Source organism: Gymnoscopelus microlampas (genome assembly GCF_963454915.1).
Source record: "Gymnoscopelus microlampas genome assembly, chromosome: 13".
Taxonomy (NCBI): Eukaryota; Metazoa; Chordata; class Actinopteri; order Myctophiformes; family Myctophidae; genus Gymnoscopelus; species Gymnoscopelus microlampas.
In genome coordinates, this window is record NC_139950.1 from 22202424 (window position 1) to 22223252 (window position 20829).

Consider the following 20829-nt stretch of genomic DNA (forward strand, 5'->3'; position numbering starts at 1 on the left):
TGTGTGTGTGTGTGTGTGTGTGTGTGTGTGTGTGTGTGTGTGTGTGTAGTGACAGTGGTCAGGTGAAGCTTCATCCCAGTCTGTTTCTTCTACTGCTGGTACTGGGTAAACTATATCCGTCTCCTATGGATGGATCAACCTCTCCTCTGGGACTGGCTCCGTTCCTGCCCTTCATAATTAGGTGAGTGGTCCAACCAGTGGAGTTAATTTACGAGTGGTCAGAGATACGCTTTCATGTTGCCATTTTCATCTTTTAAAACTCATTCATGTGTAAACATGAATCCTTACAACCCGTTAAACATAGATATAGCAGTTGAATACTGTTTAGAGCATAGGTTCCCAACTTCCAGTCCCAGACCGGAAGAAGGCGGGCGGGAATTCAGATCTACATGCTTGAGCTTGTGAGCGTGTAGATCTGCAGGACAGGGTCGTACACCAAACTATAAAATAGGGCCTGAGTGGTTAAATTGTGTTGTGTTAATTGACAAAGTGATTCATTCATTCAGGATCCCAAGGTCCTGTGTTGGGAAACGGTACTCTTGTATTGTGAGAATATGTCTGCAACCTCAGTCTGTTACAGTAAATGAGAATGTACCGTGCCTTGTTTGAGTTATAGGTCAAGATAAACAATATGCATGGAGCACTATATCAAGTCAAGTGGGGTCACACACCTGCTCCGCTGGCCATCGTAAACATCCTCCAAATGCCTGTTCTTCTGAACTAGACCTTTTTTATTCCAGGAATAGAAGCATTTACTATCACCCAGACAAAACACCTGTAGTCTAAGCAGCAGCAGTGTGTGTGTGTGTGTGTGTGTGTGTGTTTCGTTACACAGGTGTCTGCGTGTGATTTATTTGAATATGTTGTAGTCTGTGTTATTGTCTTTGTTCTTCCCACTCCTCACATTCCAATGTATCCATCTTGATGCATACAAATGGCTCATAAAGTTGAACTTTATCTTTGTGTGCGTGTGTGTTTTTAGGGCTGCACGAATTAATTAATTGTATGAAAAAAATCTATGCCACTCATTTCTAAATGGCGATGATTCTGTTGACGTCACACTGCTTTCACGTGTTGACTTGTATCTTCTCTTCAATCCCAGTTGCAATATCAATCATACTTAAACCACTTACAGAAAAACACCCTATTTAATATTTATTGAACATTTACGTCATGTCACTGTTTGTTTTCTCTAATCTCGATTTCTCATTTACAGCACGCAGTCACACGGCACATGTTGGCAGAGGCAGAAACATAGATTAGCATTTGCCTACTCGGGGGGTACTCGGAGCGTATGAGAGTGTATTACAGAAAGTTTTCAAGCTAAAGAAATGAGCGACACTGAGGAAAATCCCTGTGGTGAGGGCAAGGGTGATTTGCTTAAACTGAAAAAAGGAGCACATTCCAACGTGTGGAACTTTTCGGGTTTCAACCTGAGTCATAGTGCTTTGGCATAATCACAGCACCACATGGTAACACAATAAATCTCTACAACCACGTCAAGCGTCACCATAAAATTCAATTTGATTTAGCAATGGGCAAAACAAATCGCATCCAAAAATCCCTGCTGCCACACGACACAAACCTCAACAATGCAAGCAGCTACAGTGCATCACCATATTCCACCAACCTCCCAAAGGCACAAAGACATTGCAGAAGCCATCTCCTATCATTTGGATAAAGATATGGCACCAATCAACATCATTCAAAATTAGGGGTTTAAAGGGATTGTAGGCAAGTTCAGAGATTTAAAAAAAAGAAAACTGTTGTCAAACACCGCCTCTCCACTCCCCCCCCTCCTCATCAGCAGTTTGTTTCCCCAACCACCAGGGGGTGACCCAGGGGGGACTTCTAAACGGGCCATGCCGAAAATAGGTTGCTTTATTCGGATACAATGCGTGTCACTGCCTATTTTTAAATAGGCTCTGTCATGATAAATTGACCACATATATGAAGTTAAACAACTACATTCTATCCAAACGATATCTTAAAAGTAAATTCTGTGCCTCAAAAAAGAAGTTTGAGAGCGTTTTAAAACCGAAAGTAAAAAGTAAAAACTGCCCACAGAAAAACAATGGCGGCTCGTTCCATTTTTGTTGGCTGCACTCGGGTCCATTCGGTTTCACTCGAACAGTTCACACGCGCACGGACGCGCACATGCGTGCGTTAATTTACGTCCCGGACAAACATAAACTGTAGGGAAAATACAGATTTCAGAAAGATGACTTTGTTTCAATGCAGGAAAACACCCCAGCATCATTATATAGTGGCTGATAGAGGGGAAAAATGCAAAATATATGTATATAAACATTTTTTCAATTTAGGCTTAATGTTGCCTAGAATCACTTTAAGAAAAGGGCTACTATGCCCTCTTCGAACTCGAGTAGCATTCCCTGCTCTATGCACTCAGTGTTGTTGATTGACATTAGAGACGGAACTGAATGAAGCATAATTTATACTCATCGTATGACTGTCGCTTGCTGAAGTTCACAAATGTAATTTGTTGCATCGCTCTATTTTGGCTTGCAACACTGTTGTATGATGAACTATTAATCAGGCTTAAAACTCAACATGTCGATAGGCTGATACTCTTGGCCAACTGTAGGCTGTCTAAAAATGACTGGATGCTAAGTTTATTTTCAATATTACTTATTCTAAAGCTGTAACTTAACTTTACAGTATGTGTTTTTTTATGTTCAGCAGCATTTAAGTTTATCAGTGTTCTAAAATAAGAGGATTATCTTACAAGATACTTTAGTTGATATTGTTACAGTATGTTTAAGTCTAGCACTTTGATTATGTTGTCAGTTTAAATCTTTCTATACAGCAAGCATATCAGATGTGTTTTTTACTCGCATCTACAAGTGCAATAAATGTTTTAGTTTTTGAACAAATAAGAATCGTGTGAGAGAATGATAATCTCAATTCTTAGTGCAATATCAAGTCAAAACACCTGATTAGCCTAAGCATTTGCGTCTATATGTGTTTGTTTGTGTGATGTCATATCTGGGCATTTGTGTGTTGTCTGTTGGTGTTCTCAGCAGTCGTCATATTCTGGGCACCGCCAAGTCTTTGTTTGCGGGGGAGCTGGGCAGGCAATGGGAAACTACAGTTTGCAAACACACATTTTTCACATTGCTGAGATGGAGAAACGCACAAATATTATTGGAACTCCACTGCACCTGCAAGCGACACACACACACACACACACACACACACACACACACACACACACACACACACACACACACACACACACACACACACACACACACACACACACACACACACACACACACACACACTGGATATCTGACAACTAAAGTCTTGTTGTGTTTTCCTTCTCTGTTTGGTGGGAAATGTCTTTGGACGGTGTGTGATGCCTTTGAATTGTAATGAGAAAATATTAAATAGTGTTTATGTATGTAGAGCACATTCTTCATCCAAAGCATTTTGGTATTTGGTCTAAATTTGGAAAGAGTTGTGCTTCATCATTGTTATAAATACAAAGTGTCATTCGTAAAAGGAATAAACAAATAACGAGGGCTGCAACCATCGATTATTTTCATAATGATTAACTTTTTCGATTAATCAAAAATGAAGAATCGCGTTTTACATTTTTTTCTTTGTCATTCAAAGATAGTGAAAATAGCCAATCTATGCTTGTAGGTCGGCTATTTTCACTATTTCTTACCTTTTTAAAAAACGTATTTGAAAACTTTCACCTACAAGGACATGCCCAACATAGGGATAGATTTTTAACTGGTTATTTTATTAACTTATTATTTGTTATAATCGATTCAATCGATTAGTTCTATTAAGTGTTGCACCCCTGCAAATAATATTTCAACGGGAAGAGTGTGCTAGCTTGCAACTTCTTGGGCACCAACAAAAACATGCATATGCATGAATATGCATTACACACATACAGTAATTAACTTTTTTTTTTTAAAGAAAAGTTGAACAAATTGTGAGTGGAGTGTGTTCCTATAGCAGCACCCTCCACCACCCAGGAGTGGGATGTTTTGTTCCCTGTTCCCAACTGATTTGAGCTGACATACAGTATGTGTACGCTCTCGCTCTCCCCATCTGCATGCTGGCCTCCTAACAAACCTGTCTCCCAATCATTGACACAAAAAGATGATCCACACAGATGCAGGGATCTGGAGAGAATAGGGTATATTTAGATTATAATAACAGTAAACACAACACAGAATGACTGGAAGTGGAGCTAAATGGATCCTGGTGGGCTACATGACTAAGATAGAAGTTGATAGAAGTATCGTCTGTTAAAGCTGTAATCGTTGTTGTTTTTTAGTTTTTTTAATACAGCGTTATTTTAACCATTCTGTATGGTAGAGTATGTTAATACAATATAACAATTGTGTGATATAACTGCTCTTTGAGAAATGTACGTCCTTTGGTCAGGTAGGACCAAGTAGTGGACCACTACTGTCTGACAAGTGGTAGTGCATGAAGCTCAAAGCATAACATCTCCCCTGCCCAAACAGGCTTTCCGTCTTTGCTCAGCAGTAGAAATGATGGCGCCGGAGACCCGGGTTTGAATTCCCCGTGGGACATAAATCTTGGGGATTGCAGCTTTAAAGCTCTCATAACTTTAAGTTCAGAGGGTTATTTTATGTCGACTTTGGAAGCTGATCCTTTATGAGTCATTTTCATAAACACGGAGCTGGGGAAAAGCATTTAAGACTCCAACCTGAAGTTATTGCTAGTAAGTTGGCTTTTGTGGTGAATATCAGGTATTCCTCTCTCGCTTGGCCCGGCTGCTCGAATGGCTGGCTGTTACTTGTCAAAGGAGGTATGCAGCGCACGCATCCACTCTCCAAATGAAGCCCACATGTCAGGGAGGTTAAATATAGCCCCCCGACTCTGACTGCCTGCCTGGGTTCCAGCCTTGGTGCTGTCTACCCACCCAGCTACCCCCTCCCCTCCCCCCCATCGCTCTCCCTCTCCCGCCGACACATGTGGCCGTGTCTGGGGAGGCCGATGGCTGTCACACGCCTCTAGGGCTGTCACGATTACAAATTTTAAGTTGACAATTAACTCATTAGCCGCCAGAGTAAAACATTGTCTAAAGCCGACCTTGCCAGCGATTCACTAACCTTTGAAAAATCATAGAATAATATTATTCTTCACAAAGATCCATCCACCGATCTCTTTAAAAGACGTGTCCGAGTCTCGTAGAATCACGATAATCTGTTCCATAGTTATTGGCATTTGAATGTAGGTTGTTTTCGCCAAAAAGCAACAGAGCTGAGAAAAAGGCATTTTCCAAATCCATTAGAATGGGACGAAGAGCGCCATCTAGCGTAAAAACTGAAAACACAACATGCGTCAAAATACGTCATTGGCGGTGTGGGCTTTGGATTGACATATGTCAAAACACAGTTAATTGTTAATTGTCATACAAATAATTGTGATCATTGTGTATTTGGCATTGAGCATTGGAAGCATATGAATACAATTTTCATTTCTGTTTGGTTTTTAGGCTTCATAATAACAAATCGCACGGGGCAGATATATGACAAATAACTTAAAAATACAAAGAAATTACTGACACATTTATAATAATTTTATACGTTCCAAAAATAGCCGTGACGTGTTGTAAGCTTGTAGATCTGCTATTTTTGGAAAATGTTTGAAAATTTATAAATATTTTTTAAACATGGAAACGATTATGACGATTATCTCAAATAAGTGCGATTAGGTGATTATGTAATAATTGTGACAGGCCTACCGGCCTCCCCACCGCTTCCTCAACGTCCTTCGTCTTGACTCCTTGCCGCTGACCCATCACCTATGGCAGCCATTCTCAACCTGTGGGCCGTGAGGATACATGTAAGTGAGCCCCCAAATAATTATCAAAAAACTTACATTTTAATGATAAAATAACATTAATACAAAAACAAATGAATGGAAAAAAAATAATTATATTTATTATCTAAAACCATTGTGATGCAGATAAATAGGAACTTAAAGTATAGTTAGTTCCATTGATCCAAACCGGATACACAATTGATTGATTGTTTGTTAACATAAACATGCACACGGCCTACTCATCTGACCACTTGATCAGATGGGTGCAGATGAGCTTGTAGATCTACTATTTTTGAAAAATCTTAAAATTTTTCAAATCTATGAATATTCATATTTTTAAAGGGAACATTTTTGACTCAAATGTTTGCTTCTGGGTGTCCCTGGAACAACATATTTTGAGATGGGGGTCCGCGGCCAAATATATATATCATTTTGGGGTTCCTTGACATGAAATAGTTTGAGAACCACTGATTTAGCAACAACGTTTTTTTTTTTCAGAAAACTCTTATGATTTAGAATTTGTAGAATCGGCCTCAGGTCTTAATGGGTTAACTCCTCTGTGCTTTGACAAGACTGAGCATCACTGGTGATCCACCTGTTCCCTCCCTATAGCCACCCTCCTCTCCCTCCGGTCCTCTGATCGTCTCCCTGTCCTCGGCGCCCTCTGATCTGTTCGCATTTCTTCCACAGACTAGCCTCTGTATGCGTCAGACCTTCCTGGGTGATGATGATGATGAGGAAGGGGGGGATGACTAGACAACATTTGTTATGTTTGGTGATGGCCGATGATTCTCTGGAACTGGCGGTTTCACTTGTTCTCTCTCCCGTGTTGGCAGCACCTCAGAGTGCTGTGATGGTGATTTATCTCTGGTCTTATCCACACCCCTCCATCTCTCTCCATGCCTCACTCCATCCATTACTTTACTGTGTAAGGGCTGGACATTTTGGGAGATGTTTTGATACCAATAGTGCCTTCTAACTATAAATAAATAAATAGCTTTTCTAAAAGTATATATATTTTTTAAACAAAACAATAATTATCCTGCCCCAATTCGGAGAACACGCAATGTTCTACTTTCTCTTTCTGAACTATAATTCTATCCATTGAAGATTGGTAAGGGGTCAAGGTCATTACTCAAAATTACATAGTGTCCACTAGAACTCCAAAACGGATGGACACATGTTTACTATTATCAGCAAATAGGAAGTCGTGGTCTTTCATTTGGCAACATGACCTTTGACCTTGGGCTGTTTTAAGAGGTCAGAGTCATGGTCACCGTTGTTTTACCCCCCCCCCCCCCCCCCCCCCCCAACCCCCCCCCCCCCCCACCCGAAGTATCGATGGTCAGAAAAGGCGGCGCTTGTCTGTTTTTTGTTGTTTTTGAAGTTGTTTTTAAAGTTGTTGTCCCTGGCACCACTTGTTTGATTTGGTTTATTTATGTATTGGACCAAAATGTCAAAATAGCCACAACATATCCGTGCCATATGCTTTGCTTTGTTTGTCAGAGTACACACTGATAATTTAACTCTGAGAGGGTACAATTATAACATTTGTACACTCTCTGAGTTACAAATGGATACATGTAGAGGATAAATGAACACAGAAGATTGTAGTGGTGGTCCTCTACATACCTACATTCTTTTTTTAATTTTCTTTACTTTCTTTTAAATGTATTTTTGGCGTTTTTTAATACCTTATTTCAGATAGGTTGGTGCAGAGAGACAGGAAAACAAGGACAGAGAGGGAGGAGAGGCATTTGAGACAGTTTGTGGGACGCATTCGAACCTCAGTCCTCGCGATCAGAGAAGTTGTCTGAGCCACCAGGCACCTCATATACCTCTCTTTCTTGAGTGCTTTTACAACTTCTAAAAAAAGAAAGCACATTTAGAAATTTGATATAGTTGATCATTTTCATGTGATTTTGGTCCCTTGACAGAATCACTTGTGAGAATTAAGTGCCTGGTTGGTTTTCCATATTTTAATCCATTAAAACAGACGTATATGACCAGTAGCTATTGCTTTTGTGATAGCCAGCCATCTCTTGGCTTGGTATGTATCAGCTGTAACTCTGTTGCTCATTTGCTAGCTGCTCCATTCCTCAGAGCTGGCTTGTTCAAGCTAACACACTACAGAGGGGAAACTGGGCCTTCCATGCCTCTGAAATGAGACACAGACTTCAGACGCACGCACGCACGCACGCACGCACGCACGCACGCACGCACGCACGCACACAACCCTCACCACCCCTCCCCCAAGTCACCCGCCTGGCTCCTGACCCCATGGGGACAGCAAGGGACAGCCCTCTTTCTAAAATTACACCCTTCCAAACTGTCATTTCCTCCGCAAAGGCTTTTAATGAGACAAATTAGCACTGATAGTTAACATATGGGGCCCAAATGGAGCTGAGGCGGGTGGGGATGGGGGGTGGACATGGAATTGGTCATTAGAGGTGTGATTGCGTGTGCATGAATTTCATGTATGCACACATGCAGCAAGCTCGGAATGCTAACTGTTGTCTCTTTTTGATACAGGGCCTTTGTCTTTGTGTCTCCTCTGTCCATCTGTCGGTCTGGTTGTCAGTCTGGTTTTCTGTATGTCTGTTCCAGAGGTATGTCCACAGCAGGTGGAAGAGCATTTGTTGACAGTTGACTTTAGACTTGTTGGTCCAAACAGCCCTCTCTTTGTCCAAGTTCCTGTTTGTTTTAGCTCTCTCCCCCTCATTCACTCTCTTTGAATTGTTTCTTTCTTTCTTTCACTCACTCTTTCTTTTGCTCTTTCACCCTTTCACTTTCTTTTGTTCTTTCTTTCTTCGCTTGCCCTTTCTTTCTTTCACTCTTACTCTCTCGTTCACTTTGGCTCTTTCTTTCTTTCACTCCTTTGCCTTCTTTCGCTCTCGCTCATCCACACCAGACATACACTGTTACAGTTTAGTTGTTGCATTTCAATAATTCATTTGGAAAATATAATTTAAGGAGTAAACAAACACAGTATAAAATACACAAATAAAGTCTCTGAACTTTGTGGTAATCATTGTATTGTTCTGTGACACATCATCTTGCCCATCTGTTACTCCAAGCAGGTTTCCAAAATCTAAGAATAATTTTCATTTAGCACTTGTTACCCCAGGTCCCTCACATACACAAACACACACCACTCGGTTTTAGCATGCTGTAGAGAACATGGCGTGCACACAAAAATACAACCAAACATGTATGTGTGTCTGCGTGTTTGAACATGGGCATGTACGTGCATCTGTGTGTGTCCTGTGTATGTGTGTATCTGTATCTCTTTAAACACATCATCGCTCCTCCTTGCCAGAGCATGGTGCTCATCTCCACATTCCGTTCCAGTGATGGATGGACGATCCCCTCTCCTTGTTCTGGAAGCTCCTGCAGGATTTTCCACCGCACAGCAGGGCCAATCTGCACAAGGACGCCTGTTTGGCCAGGCTGTGTGTAAAACACCCAGTCCTAGTGTCGTCACGGGCCCCGCAAACAGCATACATGCACATGTGCACCGACACAGATTGTAAAATCCTGAGTGTTAATTTAACTCAGAGAGCGCACAAATTGAACTGGCCTGGCCTTGTTGAGGACTGAAGATTTTACTGTGCCACGCCGTTCTGCAAATACAAGCGTCAACTTAAGTTACTCAGCATCAATGCGTCCATGGCATGCATCTTTATGAACAACAACATCTGCGTTGAAATCATCTTAGAAAAGCTATACAATCATAGCTGTAAAAACAAAACGAAACACATTCCAGCCGACGGTGCCATAATGGACGGTGGGGCCTACGTTACTGAAACCTTTGTGACCCATATAAAGCTGTTACCCTAGGGGGAGCCGTCTCACAGGAGACCCATGGGAGAGCATGAGAACATGGTGACAGCGTTGCGCACATACAAGCTCACAACGCGTTGCATATAAAGAAAATTACATTTTAAAAATCAAGCTGTGGTGGTCAAAAACAAGGCATGGCGTGCCGCGACTGTTAAATTCATATAGGGGAAACACTGCATAATGTATAAGTAATTAAATATAGGGTTGATCGATAGTGTAGAAGTAATTTCCCATTATATAGTCCAGCTCGCCCAAGTAATTCACACAACATTACCATAGGGGTCGCTATACAGTAAATATATAATTAAGTTAATACCTTTCATTTGTTAAATATCTATAAAACCCACAGACAGATTTAACCACTTTCACTTCAAAAATTGTGAAAGAATGGCAGATCTACAAGCTCACTCGTGATGTGTTGTGAGCTTGTAGATCGGTTATTTTTGCTACTTTTGTGTGACACTGTTGTATGGAGAAGTAGGGCATTAATTTATAAAGTTGAATTATGAAGAAACATGGTTTCTGCCCCACAGCGACGATATGCATTATCCTCTATTATAGTAAAGCCATGGAGCCCTTTCTCTCTCTCATTCAGACTGTACCCCTCTGTCTTCATCTATGTTTCAATCAGACTATGGTTTGATACACATCAAAGCATGCAGTATCTCTGGGTACTGTGGTTCCATAGCTGGGTTCTTTAGTTTACTCAGATATGTACTTAGGTACATACCTCTAGTCCTCAGTATAAAAGGTGGTCTTTCTCTCTCTGTCACCATCTATCCCCCTAATTTCATTCAAGTCTTCGTCATGTCCCACCCTCGTGGCAGCCATGGCAGTGTTATGACACTGGAGAAGGAAGGGCTATCAGCTTGTAAACATGTCTAATTTTAGCCTGGGCTCAGGGTGACTGGCCACATTCCCCATCACCAACGCATACTGTAAATGACTCTGTGTGGATTTGTGTGCGTTTGATCTGTGTGGGTGAAATCAAAATGGGATCTGCTAATTACTGGATAGGTAAATGGTGATTTGAATATATGTAATGTTGACATACATCTGTTTAGGCTGTGGGATTGTAGAGCCACTCATTACTGTTGTTTGCCCTGCATTGGTGCGTGCATGCGTGCGTGTCCGCGCATGAGTAACGTTTTATGTAATACAAACATAAAAGTGTCCCACTCTCATCATCAAACTGGATTCTCCCTGTCATATCAGCTCTGTGTGTCCTCAAAGGACGGCCCAAAAATGTCAGACGGCAAAGAATTTGTCCACAAAATGGACATTTTATGTTGATAGGAATATAATTATGATGATGAAAACCACAAGTTGTTAAAAGACGGATGACTCACACTGCTTACTTCATTAAGGCTCGCTTAGCATAACGGAAAAGACAAGAACATAGCGGTGTATATACAGTATAATCAAACAAACAAAATATGCAAACGTCACCTGCATCTGCCCATGTTTGCATTTTTACTTTGATTACAGTCTATAAGCGTCTGTTTTGTGTGCGTGTGTTTGTGCATTCCAGGTGTGGTCGGTCTGCAGTGTACCGGACCAGGCAGATGGCGGCTCGCGCGCTGGTTCCATTTGTGCTTGTTACCCAGGTCCCCTCCACTGTTCACACCTTACTGCAAGACCTACCTATGGAACCCGGACCCCAGACCCAACACAACCACATGCACGGACCCAAGACCCAACACAACCACGTGCACGGACCCCAGACCCAACACAACCACATGCACGGACCCAAGACCCAACACAACCACATCCACGGGACGCTGCTGCAGGTGGGCTGTACCACACACTGAGCATGAATACACAACATACACATCATCATCTCACCACTACACTTCTAGATTTACCCCTCCTCACACATAAGTATACAGTAGGCTCACAGACAACCAAAATGTATATACAATCATACTGCGCACACACACACACACACACACACACACACACACACACACACACACACACACACACACACACACACACACACACACACACACACACACACACACACATATATATATACAAACATGCAGCGCTCTTTCATACTTGGTACTTGGAACACTACGGACGGATGCAGTTGTCAAAACACATGTATGTGCATTTTCAGCCAGATTGTAGATAGGGAGGCTCTTGTCTCAACACGCACATGCACGCACACACACACACACACATCAACATCCACCTCCACACGCAGCCTGTCCAGACAAAGCCGTTATCGGCACATGTGACAGCGCAGGATAAACACGCACGGTTAGCTCTGTCAACACGCTCTGTCAAACACAACCAAAAACAGTCTCCCTTTTGACATCAACACACTCAAAGACAAGAGGGATCGGATTGGGCTCCTGGGGGCCTCCTTTTCATTTGAATGTTTTTTTTTGGTTGAAGCAACTTTGTTAGACTAGTTGTAGTAGTCAAGGAGGTGTGTGTGTGTGTGTGTGTGTGTGTGTGTGTGTGTGTGTGTGTGTGGGGGGGGGGGGGGGTAGCACAAAGAATGGAAAGCCAACCGGTTTATTCAGGATCTATGCCTCTATCCCTTGATGGAGCACTTATGGTTTGATAGCGGTCTGGGCTACAGGGAGGTCTTCTGTGGGAGAGGAGGAGAGGAGATAGGCTCTCAAAGGCAGGAGGTGAGGAGGATTCTTGTGTGCCTTCCTTTCATGGCTGCCATGTGTGGAGCATCCACACATGTCTCTCCTCGCCTCTGGTTCTGGCTGTCTCCGTTCATCTATGGCTGTCTTTTCTTCAACCCCCTCCCCTTCCAATTTATTATCCTTCCCTCTATCTTCCTTTGAGTCTGTCTCTCCCTCACCTCCTCTCGTGCACTCTCCTTCCTCCTTTCTCTCCACTCCCCATTGCTTTTTCCTCATCGGTTTCCCCACTTCTTGTCTTGCTTTATTTTCCTTGCTCACCTGTCTCTCCTCTCTCCCATCTTTTAATCCTCCATTTCTGTCTATTTTCCTCCCCTGACAAGTGTAAGAGCAGAGTGTTGCTGAATATATGAAACGGTGTGTTTACATTTTGCGTGTGTGATATAACATAGGCGAAGCCTGCAGTCTTTCCTTGGCTGTTTAATTTCCTTTCTTTTTGTCCCTCCACAAACATACACCATCTCAAAGTAACACACACACACACACACACACACACACACACACACACACACACACACACACACACACACACACACACACACACACACACACACACACACACACAGTGTCTTTCACCATGGCCCTTTTCTTGCTGATTGATGTTGAGCAGGGAAACAGAGAGAAGACTACAGTTATTGGGGAGAGCAAATGCTACATGGTAAAAATCCAGTCTTTATTTAATTTATTTGAATGAATACAACATTATTGTATGTATGGTAGAGAATGTAAATCCATGTCTCTGTCGGGTGGAAACCTCATATAGTATGTCCAAAACTGTTACTTATCAGATTCAAATTCAAAATGAGCAAAAGTAGGACAATGATTGGTAGGATTCCTGCCTGTAACACATGAGCCCAATATTGCGGGAGTCTAAACATGCTAGCAGGGTATACTCATGCCACATTAAGTTCCCTGTTCCCATTTCTAGATCAACAATGGAACTGATGTAAACATCCTTTTCCCTCTTTCCTTCTATAATGAAGTTGTCCGCTTAAGTATCTCAGTTTAATCACATCTTTGTCTGTCTGATCTGCCAAAACTGTGTGTGTGTGTGTGTGTGTGTGTGTGTGTGTGTGTGTGTGTGTGTGTGTGTGTGTGTGTGTGTGTGTGTGTGTGTGTGTGTGTGTGTGTTTCATACTGATCAGCCTGTTGACGCTTCGATGATGAGGACAGTGTGTTTAGCCGAGAGGCATGGCTAATGTATGTTAATGTCCTCCGTCCAGTGTGTGTGTGTAACAGGTAGCAGATGTTTTTGCTCTGTGGAGAAATGGCTTCCTCTGTTATTCCCAGAGAACAACAGAGAAGTGGGCTAAGTGTGGAGCTGGGAGTCATCATAGCTACTGAGGCAGTGTGGTACCACTCTGCTACACACACACACACACACACACACACACACACACACACACACACACACACACACACACACACACACACACACACGCACACGCACACGCACACACACACACACAGTGGGCTGCACATTTGTTTTGCTCCTTCCTTGGTAAAAACATGGGCCATTGGAGCTCTAATCATCTCGGTGGTCACATGCTTTCTTCATGATGATTTTCCATGTTTCTGTGTTTTGAATAAAAAAATCAAAGCACAGAAATACAAGAGATGTGGCCTCTAATTTGCTATTAAGTCCCCAAGACTTTTGAACAGTCGTGCTTGTCTTCTTCTTTTGTCTTGTTTTAATTTGTGGCTCTTATATTGTGATTATTTTCTATATCTCTATCTCTTATTGAACAGTAGCATATATCGTTTTTTAAACGAGAAAGGAAAACAAAGTTTTTTGTCTCATCGTTTGTTTTTATCTTTTTAATCTTTTACAAGATTATTTTATGTTCAGTACTTTGTAACTTTGTAACTAACTGAAACGTTTGTTTTTGTGTGTACTATATGACCTATGTTTGTTTTAAATCTTCAACAAAATTATCTTATCAGTACTTAATCAGTACTCAGTTCTCGAAATACTCAAAATAATAAAGGACAGATACACTCACTCTTAACTGAATCTGTTAACCCGGACTGTGACAAGAATGGCAAAACAATCTATGATTACGACACTGTGGCTTGGGTCTGACGTTCAAGGCTTAACAACTATTTAATTACAGTTATTAGTGTTGCACTTATCATAATCGCCTCAATGACTAAAAAGGGTAAATATGATTAGGTTATCGGTGTACAAGGTTTCAGCGTTTTTTCACACGGAGGCAGGAAGAGAGATTAAGTGTACTTACACACGTTTGTCTGGGCACAGTGGGCAGTCAAACTCGATTTTCACTTTGTCGCGGTGCAACACATTGTGAGCTTGTAGCTCTGCTGTTTTCATATCGTCAATGTACACAGCAGTCCTCGGGCCAATGAGCCGTGTGCATCAACCGTCTCAGCCTTGGACCATCATGTTTGAGAACAACACCCTCCAGTCCCACTGGGAGCAAACACTTCTCCGGCAAAAGCCTGAAACACTGTTGACACAACCCGAACCGGGCCTAACAAGCCCACCTGACGGACCGGCACTAACCTGACCCGACGTCAGACTCCTCTCGACACGCGCCACCGGCCCCGCCACCGGCCCAACAATGCATGGTGCGGGCCAAAAGAATGAGAACCCAGTCTTGTGGTGTTTTGTGAGGGGCTAATTCGATGGAAGTAATCCTCTGCGTATTTCCCCAACAGAGGCTAAACGGGGCCAAGGATGAGCAGTGGACTTGCCTGTACACAGTAAAATCCTCAGTTTTAATTGAACTCTGAGAGCCCTCAGAGCAATCAACACAGAGAGAAGGGGGTGGGGATAATTAAGAGAAAGAGGTAAAGAAATATTCAGCTCTGAGAATGTAAAAAAGGAATTGTAAGGGTTTCAATTATTCTCCTTGGTCTCTGTTGCCCCTCTCTGTCCTTTACCTCTTTCCTCTCTCTCTCTCTCTCTCCTTTCTACCTGCGATGTTGGGCTTGGTTTTTATCTCACTGCAGTAATCCCTTCTCGTTTATCTCCCATTACATCTACTGCCTCGGCCAGCGATTTCACTCCCAGCATTCTCCCACCTGAACAGAGGAATGCGTGGGCCTGACCCTCAGAGGCAGGCTGGTTATGAGATGAGATAACGTAGGCTTTATTAATCCCAGAGGGAACATCAGGTGTCTGACTACTGCAAAGGATTCATGGCTCTCAAATCTGGCAGTGTACCTTTTAGTGTAATCCCTCATGTACTGTACCGTCAATTGTTAAATCTGCTTATGGGAATGCTGGACTATTGGCAGGGTGTGGATAGGGGCCATCTCAAACCTTAGTTGGAGAAACACCATTTTAAATAAACCTTCTGGATTGGATTACCTGCTTTAAGGTTATCTCTTAATATGTGCTAGGTTGGATTACTTTATTCTTCTTCAAAGAACAAACCTACAAAAAAGTCTTCAATCTCAGACTTGAAGTAGGCTATTGAGATATACTGTACACTAGCATGCCAATATTCATTTCAGTTTGTTAGCACTTGCATTTGAAACATAATTGTCCTCACAGAAAGTCATGTTGCTAAAATGCAAGCCTGGGATGGGAGCCTGTAAATGGTAAATGGTGCATTTATATAGCCCTTTTATCCAAAGCGCTTTACATAGATTGTGCATTTCATTCACCCATTCACACACACATTCATACACCGATGGCGGAGGAAACCATGCAAGGCACCAACCTGCTCATCGGGAGCAATTAGGTGTTCAGCGTCTTGCTCAAGGACACTTCGACATTAACTCTGGGGGAGCCCGGGATCGCTCTACCGGCCACTCTACCCCTGAGCCACTGCCGCCCCATACTTAGGTGATCACCTGGGCATTTGTCATTGTCTGATGTTAGCCAACCGAGGGGAATGATGAAAGCCCGTCGATCATTGTTGTTTACATAACCGTAGCCTTATTAACTCATAAAGACGGCTGCCGTATTATCACTTGGTAGTCTTGGTAGTTTGGTAGAAGCTTGGTAGTCAGTCGGCGCAAACTTATCTCACCCTCTTAGCCAGGGCAAATAAAGACTGGTTATGGGATAATATGAAATATTTCATATCTAACCGTACGGTCCCCTGTTCAGCATGCTAGCATAGTATGTATGCTGGCTTTGTGCAAGTTTTGCATGTTGTCATTTTACACTGATAACGGGGATTTAATAAATGTCACATGTCTACGAGCATGCACGGACAACACACTAGCTTTTGCTCCTTAGTGCCAATATAAATATCTCCTCCTCAGGAAATAATGGGCATAACAAACAATTCCTTAGGGTGCAGTTCAGTTTGACTGTTTTATGAAAAATTACAAATACAGCAAATGTCTTTCATGTCAGTGGGAAATTGGGAGTGGCTTCTGACAGACTCCATCTGTATAGAGTGAGAGAGTATTTGTGTGTTTAGTGTTACGTTGATGTTTTAATGGCTATTCTTTTTAGCCCAAGTAGACTATACTTCCGCAGTTAGACACTCTGGTTATGTGTGAATACCAAATTATGTGTTCCTGAGTGAGCTTTTATTTTATTGACGTGTTTTTTTTTGCGCACTTACAGTATACGTACCCTTAGTTTATGTACTTCTTCTTTGTGTGTATGTGGATTTGCATGTGTGCACGCATACATACACGTCTACGTCTACATTTGCCTTTGCTTCATGTGTGTGTGGCATGCTTGCACTTTACACGGATGTGTATACGTGCACAAGCGTGTACTGTACGTGTGTGTGTGAGTGTGTGTGTGTGCGCGCGCTGCAACGTGTGGTCAGTGTGTGGTTGCGGCAGTGGGAGGAACGGCAGGGCAGCCTGATAACAGAGTCTGCAGGGCCCTCATATCCACCACCACTATTTTTACCAGGCCCCAAAAGGGAGCGACACTCGTTACGGCGCGCACACAACACAGGCAGTTAAACGCCTCAGCGGACGACGAGATGTACAAATAGCTTTTGATTTGTTTTGTATTTAGCACTGCCTCGCCAAGCGTGTTCCCCCCACAGAGCTGATGGCCGGACGCCTTCAAAGCTGCCCTATGTTATAGTCACAGTGCTGGACGGTTAAGTGTTATGGGCCCGGTCCGCTGGCCTAGCGGGCCGGGCACCTGTGCTCCAAAGTAGCCTGACAGTGCATCTCAGGTTCGAGTCCCGTTCCCGACGATCTTTACTGCATGACTCTCCCCATCTCTCTCTCCCTGTTTCCTGTCTATCTACACTGTACAACTATCAATTAAAGGCAGAAAAAGCTCAAACAAATATGTTTTAAAGAAGTGTAACATTATGGAATAGGCTCAGTGGTGGACACGACAGTAACTAAGTACATTTAAGTACGTTTTTTTAGTATTTGTTTTAGTTTTTTTTGCAAGCTCATGACTTTCACTCTGCTACATTCCAAATCAAATTATTGTACTTTTGACTCCTCTACATTTCTAGGAAGTGACTCTGGGACCCAAACTTAGAAAAATATATTTTGAATTAACCCCGTAATTTGTATTATGAATACTTGAGTATATACTTTGTCCACCACTGAATAGGCTTATAATGAAAAACGTTAGACAGCTCACACAAGTATTTCTTATTTATTGATGCACAGATGATAAAACTCAATTTATAGGGCTGTAAATGTCATGCTGAAGAAGAAGGGCTTTAACCTGAAATGGCCATGTGGCACTACATAAGGTAGACCTTTGTTGATCCTGCAGGGGAGCTTTACCTAGCTGATGGCTACTCAGATGGTCATCATGGGCATTTTGGAGAGGGGTCTGTCTGTTAGGGGATACATGTCTTGCTCAGGGACACACTGGGTGAACCAGCGACCTTCGAATTCCGAACGGCCTATCTACCCACTTGGCTATGGCCGGACGCCCCAAAAATAAACACTTATTCTGTACCTGTGCTTTTTTTAAAGACATTCTCAGAATGCTCTGAATTAAAAATGCTCTGAAAGTTTTTGTAAATCTATATGCATTTTCCTCATAATGTGCATCTTACTTTTTGTTTGTTAGTTTTTAAATCAATGAGTTGCTTGTCAATGCATGGCTGCATTATCTGATTACCTGTTAAGGAAGAATATCCCAACAACATCCCTAGCCACAGTTGGCCAGATTCATCCAGGTTAACACAAGGCAGATTCAAAGAATGAAGAATTCATGAAGAATTGTGACATCTGCACAGGCTGGTTGGGATACGGTCATGGAAACTACTGAATCTCATGGCACCGTCATGGAAAAGCCATAAAGAGTGATTGGTGAAAATGCATAGTTGGGAGCCCTGTCTCTGTGCTGGGGATCTCATCTTCTCCCATTCATTTGAGTGCAGTCCCATCCTGGCCATCTCCTCCCACATGGGGTGTAGCTCCGTACTCTCTGTCTTTGGAAGTAGGAGGCAACAGGGAGGCAGCGTTTTTCTATAAATATTCTGGTCCTCTCCCTGCCGGACTGGATTGAGCCGGCTGAGCCTGCCCAGGCTGGGACTTCCCAGCCCGGCACTGCAAGGGAGATGGGAGGAGGTGGGGGGTAGGGATGGAGAGAGAGAGAGAGAAGGGAAGCAGTGAGCGAGAAAGCGGGACATAGGGGTGTGGATGCTGTTTGTGTGAGCCTAGTGGGTGTTGCCTGGGCGTGGAGGCTGCAGGAGAAAAGAGAAGGGGGTAGGCCAGGACTCGGTGGCCAGGGTTGGTGCTACGTGGTCGGGCTGGTTTTTCCCCACGTTGCCTTCCCTGTACGGTGTAATGAATGGCTTCCTCCTGGCCTGTGGCCGTGGTCCCGGCTTAAAGAGTATACTTACCCAGGCCCAGAATACACACCCCAGCCAGCCAGCCAGCCTGTGTCCTGGCCTCTGAACACACTCAGTCCACCTGCTACAGAGCAGCTCAGTGACATTTTGTCCCAGTGATGCGTCTAGCCCAAACAAAGGCATAATGTGCATAGGTGGATTTGTGGGATTTCAAAACGAGTTTTGTGTATGTTTTACTTCAGCACATTTGTATCATCACTTGTGTTAAGATTTGGGTTTGCACATAGTGCATGTTTTCAGCAGAAGGGACACAGGGCAGGGGGCAGCTAAGGTTTTGCATCTTACTCAGTGAAACTATAACCAAATAAACCAAAAGAAAACAGTTATATTATTGAGGTTTAATCATATTATCCAATGTATATTTGCACTTTAATAGTAATATTCTAACACTGTGTGTGTGTGTGTGTGTGTGTGTGTGTGTGTGTGTGTGTGTGTGTGTGTACAGGTGTTGTTCCTGCTGCGTTCCTACCAGACAGACTCTCACAGACCCCTGCCAGCAGGAAGTGGCATCAGCGAGGCCCTCCGCCAGCGCATGTGGCTTGCCTCTAAGTAATTCTAGACATGCTTACACACACACGCACACGCACACACACACACACACACACACACACACACATACTGTACACACACGCGCACACTCTCTAAGACACTGACCTTGCACAGAAACACAGATAAGAATCCCTCCTTCTCTTCCAACTCGCTCACCAGAAGAATAGCCCCTTGTCTCTCCGTCCGTCCCCTCCCTGTCCACGTCCGCTCGGCGGCCCCGTACAGGCTTCCATTTCAAAGAGACCGCCCGCTGTTACACCCCCGGACCCCCCACCCACCACCACCGCCCGCCCCCCCCCCCACCTCCTGCAACCCCCCCCTCCCCCGTGCACCAAGGCCCCGAGATGGGGCAGAGATTACTCCAATGGCCCCCTCCCCGCTGGGCGGAGGTCAGCCGCAGGTTCCGCGCTTCCCTTGTCCAGGCACACGGCAGATAACACAGGGGCCGTGGAGGTTTGCACGCCACCCCAAGCCCTCACCCACCCCCCACCCACCCTCCCCGCCTAGCTAGCTCCGCTTGGCTACACCGATGAGCCGTTATTAAAATGACGGGGTGAATTCTTGTTCACTGGAGCGAGCACAGCGTCTGTCCGTTTGATCCCGCCGTGCCGCTCAGCCTGTCGCACAGATCCGAGGACAGCGCAGGTCAGGGGATCTTTGTCTGAGGGGGGAAGGAGAACACTTCTCTCCAAAACACCAGTAATTTGGATGCAGCCGCTTTCCAAAAAAAAAACAGATGGAATGCATTGTTCTTCTGCTGTGACTCAGTCAGTGGGTTTTGTCATTGTGGACTTTTCCCGGCTCTGGGAGTGAGTCAGCGCGTAAGTAAAGATGGCTGCCTACGCTCACATAGCTGACTGTGAGTTGACTTTGGCCTGCGGTGGTATGCGGGGCCTATACCAACCTATCAGAACCCCTCTCCAGTGTGATGTTTGGACAGGGATCTGATGACTTAAACTTTTCGGGGCCTCGTTTTATAGCGTTTTATAGTGTTGCCTCACATGTGCACACTCGTGCACATAAACACTAGTGAGCCAGGTCGAGAGGACTCATCCCTGAGCAAATCTGTTCTCACTTAAACTGCACGCTCTCTCCCTCAGGCCTCTTCCCATGCTTCATCAGCGCGTGTGTGAGAATGTGTATAAATGCACATGTGC

At 43.6% G+C, this 20829-nt stretch overlaps 1 protein-coding gene across 5 annotated transcripts in view; it reads left to right on the forward strand.

The window, feature by feature from the left end:
* thada (THADA armadillo repeat containing) overlaps positions 1–20829 on the forward strand; it is a 111101-nt gene that overhangs the window by 52903 nt on the left and 37369 nt on the right. For all 5 annotated transcript variants that reach the window (XR_014602025.1, XM_084075351.1, XM_084075353.1 and 2 more), the window contains exons 28-30: positions 50–181; positions 11213–11471; positions 19569–19672. Coding sequence is in view for 4 of the 5 variants with exons in the window: in XM_084075351.1 (XP_083931477.1) it covers positions 50–181; positions 11213–11471; positions 19569–19672 (495 nt within the window). In the remaining variant the exon portion in view is untranslated. The remainder of the gene's footprint in view (positions 1–49; positions 182–11212; positions 11472–19568; positions 19673–20829) is intronic.